The sequence below is a fragment of the Penaeus monodon genome, chromosome 14, assembly GCF_015228065.2.
Source record: "Penaeus monodon isolate SGIC_2016 chromosome 14, NSTDA_Pmon_1, whole genome shotgun sequence".
NCBI classification, from domain to species: Eukaryota; Metazoa; Arthropoda; class Malacostraca; order Decapoda; family Penaeidae; genus Penaeus; species Penaeus monodon.
In genome coordinates this window covers 7,587,587-7,591,551 of record NC_051399.1, presented here as the reverse complement: position 1 = coordinate 7,591,551, position 3,965 = coordinate 7,587,587, and the positions used below count along the sequence as shown (strand labels likewise).

General features: G+C 36.4%; 1 protein-coding gene across 1 annotated transcript in view; it reads right to left on the bottom strand.

Annotated features, from left to right (window-relative positions):
* Positions 1-1,053: 1,053 nt before the first annotated feature.
* LOC119580835 (WD repeat-containing protein 82-like) overlaps positions 1,054-3,965 on the bottom strand; it is a 15,179-nt gene continuing 12,267 nt past the window's right edge. The window contains exons 5-8 of the mRNA XM_037928989.1: positions 3,718-3,886; positions 3,295-3,414; positions 2,999-3,091; positions 1,054-1,716 (exon numbers count right to left, since the gene is read on the bottom strand). Of these exons, the coding sequence (XP_037784917.1) occupies positions 1,684-1,716; positions 2,999-3,091; positions 3,295-3,414; positions 3,718-3,886 (415 nt within the window). The 3' untranslated portion in view covers positions 1,054-1,683. The remainder of the gene's footprint in view (positions 1,717-2,998; positions 3,092-3,294; positions 3,415-3,717; positions 3,887-3,965) is intronic.

Here is a 3,965-nt window from a genome sequence, read left to right as displayed (position 1 = left end):
GAGAGAGTCAAAGGTAAAGACAACAAATATGTATAAGTGTCTGTGTGAAAGTGAGTGCAACTGTACGAGTATGAACATTACGAATGAGAGTGAGAGGGTGGATGTGGGTGTGTTGGTGTGGAAATGGGAATGCATGTATGTAAATGGATCTCTGGGAATGTTCCCATGTGTTGTTGCATGTGTGTAAGTGAATATGTATGTGCCTGTGGATGCTAAAGAAGTGTGTGTGGATGTACGTAGGCACACGTGGAGTGTGCATTTGTGTGTGCATGAGCATGGGAGTGTGAGAGAAAAACACAATGTGTACTGTATCCTTTTTAAGATTTAGCAGATACCCACTGGCATACAAAACTGAACACAGTTTCCCTACTAGATTCTACAGCGATATTTTCAGCAGCCACCTGCTACGTCTACCTCTGTTTCTTGTTGCTGAATTTAAATCTATGCTGATTGATAAAGACTGATAAAGAAAACAGAAAAATGAGAAATAAAAGAAAGAAAAGAGGTCACATTTTCTAAATGACTAAATTCACATCTGATTATACATGAAAAAAACATGTGTTAAATCTGAAATGAATACCTATAATCATCAATCAATAGTATACTGCTCTTACATAATCATTGGCTTAAAAAATTCTTTCCATTTAAAACTAAAATTCACACTGTGAGCATATGATAAAATTGTACAAACTGTACAAAACAAATATGACTGCTGAAAATACCTCTGCCTGGAGAAAATCACACGGGAGACACCGATTAAGAACTACAATGATTTCTTGAGGTCTCTTACCAAAATCAATTTAACAAACTGTTTACTTTCAGATAAAAAAGAAAAGAAAAGAAGAAAAAGGATAGAGTTTCAGTTACTGTTACAGGAATTTCATCAAAGTTAATTATAATCATCACAGTATGAAGATAGCCTTTATCATGCTACATTTTCTTAATGACTGCTTTACATGATACAAATAACTCTGATAACACCTGAACTCATAATTTGAAATCAATGTATAACTTCCACTTCCTTTCATCAATTCGCTGTCTCTCTTTTTCTATTATTATTTCAGTAAAACATCATTCAAATAACCACATCTGACGGTGTAATTTATTCGCCATCATAAATCCACCATCATCACAAAGAAAAACTACTGTGTAAATTTGTCAATACATATCATACTGAGGTATGTTCAAGCAAGGCTGACATGTAATAGGGATCACACACACAAAAAATCTGCATTTTCTGGTCAAGTTCTCAAAATAGTTTAAATTTGAGAACGGTATTTCTTTTAAGGTCCAACTCAGTTGAACATTTCCTCTCACTTAGACAGCATTAATTTAAAAAAAGGAAAAAATAATAAAAAACAATAATAGAATTATGGCTTTTTTTTCAAAGCCTTAGTTACATAGAGCTCTAAGAATTGGACCCAAAATACAGTGTCTCAGATCTTTAACACAGACTTCCTCTTTATCTTAGTTTTTTCTTTTTCATTTTTTTCTTAAGAGCTGTGACAAGGTGAACATATATTTTCTCTCTTCTTTTTCTTTCTTTCTTCTGTTTTCTTTTTTCAATCTTTGGTTCATCTGACTTGAAAGCTATACATCAAAAGAACAATGATGAACTGCTGAACTCTTGTTTCCTCTTTCATTTCATCTCACAGGTCTTTCCTAGCATGCGTGCTTGTCTCTTCACATGTCATCTAGGGATGGTAACCAGAAGGCCTGGAAAGAGAATGAATAACACTTCAACAAATAAAAAAAGAGAGCAATTTACACATCTCATTCACCAAAGAGACAAAACTTGTGATTCTCATGAGGACTTTGGGATACACGAGACTAATTTTGAATTACTCATATATAATATTATATCTGCCTATAGGCCTAAGTAATGTACTTTTCAAAAATGTGTTCATGATACTTTGATTTCAGTAAGAGAAAAAGGTTGTTATATTATCATACAGGCTTTTAACCCACTGCGGCTTGGAACATGTCCACTTTGATTTGGGAAAGTGCTCAGTCACCAAGGAGCCAAATGGTGGGCCAACGTGACTTCACCTGATTTCCCCTTTCCTTTATTTATATGGGAAAATATCTATTGGATACAGGTGATGTGAATGCACAAAGCACTTTGAGGAAGATCTGACTCAGCGGGCATTTAGAAGGGTGGAATGTACCATCCATGAGCCATGGCTGGAAGAGTGCTGGTTCAAGGGAGGACACTATTTCTGTGCTCAGGATCTTGTTCCTGCCCACCATGGCTGGTGGCACTGGGTGTGCTACAAAAAATTATATATAAAAAATATGAAAAATATGACAAATAACAAAATGTTCCTCATTGTTATTGTTCAGAGTTGTAGACAACCTAGAGAGATAATATGGAGTTTGTGCAAGGAAACAGTCTATTACCATCTTGATACAGCATTCCAAATAACAATTGCTGACCTTGGAAAATGGCAAACAAAAAAAATGCTTATGCAGGAAAAGAAATATTACAAAGAGGAGGCATGATGTCTAGAGAATGCACACAAGTGGGATTACAAGCCACATACCAGGAGAGTCACCAATCAAGTAATCCTATGCCTGGATTTTGGGCGACTGGGCATCATTTTTGACATTATGTCTTTATCAAAAATACTAATAAAAAAAAAAATATTTCCAAAGGGAAGGGGTAAACAGGTGAGACAGGTAGGACCACCAACATACGTCCTGGTGACCTAGTACTTTTTGAGCCATATGTGTAAGCACAACAGATAAACCAAAATTAAAGTGGACATGGCATACGTGTACATTCAATGCCCCACAGTGGGTTAATTTCACACGCTACTGAGTTTGTACACTATAATGTATCTACACAGAAAAATATGAATATGGCTTTGCTGATTAGCCTAGCCCATCAATGTGACATACCTACCAGTTAAATAGTCTAAAGTAGCCTTGGTATGCCTTAGACTTTACTGATACTGAATAAAACAAAAGTATAAACATAAAATCTCTTTACACCCACCATGTTTGTGCATCCTGAGGCCAACATCATGTATTTGGGGTTGAACTGGACACACTGAACGGGCCCAGTATGGTCAGCATTCAGCACACAAACCTGCCAAACAAAATATCACTTATAAGAGCAATTACATATACAAAAAGGAAAATGAAAAAAAAAAAAAAAAAAAAAAAAAAAAAAAAAAAAAAAAAAAGGTGAGAAAAAGGAAAGGAAAACCCTTTCTCTTAAATGTCTTCCAAAAGAACCAAATCTAACAAATAACCTTAATAAATGTGATGACCCCCACAGTATAAGCTCACCTTGTAGCCTGTTTCCGCATTCCACACATGGACTCTGCCATCAGTTGACCCACTGAAAATAAACTGCGAGTCGGGGCTGAAGGACGCCTCTAAGGGAATGCCTTTGTTGTTCAGATGTCCCTATGTAGAAGAAACAAAAGCCAAACATTAACCATTATAAACATCCCACTGTTCATAAAATCAATAAATCAGTGAACAAAAAGTCTGCAAGTATCAACTATGACTATGTAAATATTATTTCAATAAAAACACAGATACACACACAGATAGAGAGACAGACAGACAGACAGACACGCGCGCACACCCACACCCACACCCACACCCACACCCACACCCACACCCAAACACAAAAAAAAAAAAAAAAAAAAAAAAAAAAAAAATCAGGGAGAAGAACAGTACGGCAGATGTGGAGATGCAACTCACGGCAAAGGTTTTGAGCGCCGTTCCCTGGAAAGCATCCACAAGTCTGATAACAGATCCGTTTGTAGACGTGAGAATCGTCTTCCCGTCAGGACTGAATTTGATCCCGGTCCAGTCACACTCCTTCTCCATGGATAATTGGAACGTACTAAATGGACCCTTGTCGAATGATCTGAAAATATATAAGGAACATTGGTCACCCTAAGTCTCACTCATCAAGTACCTATATATATGTATGTATAACAGGTATG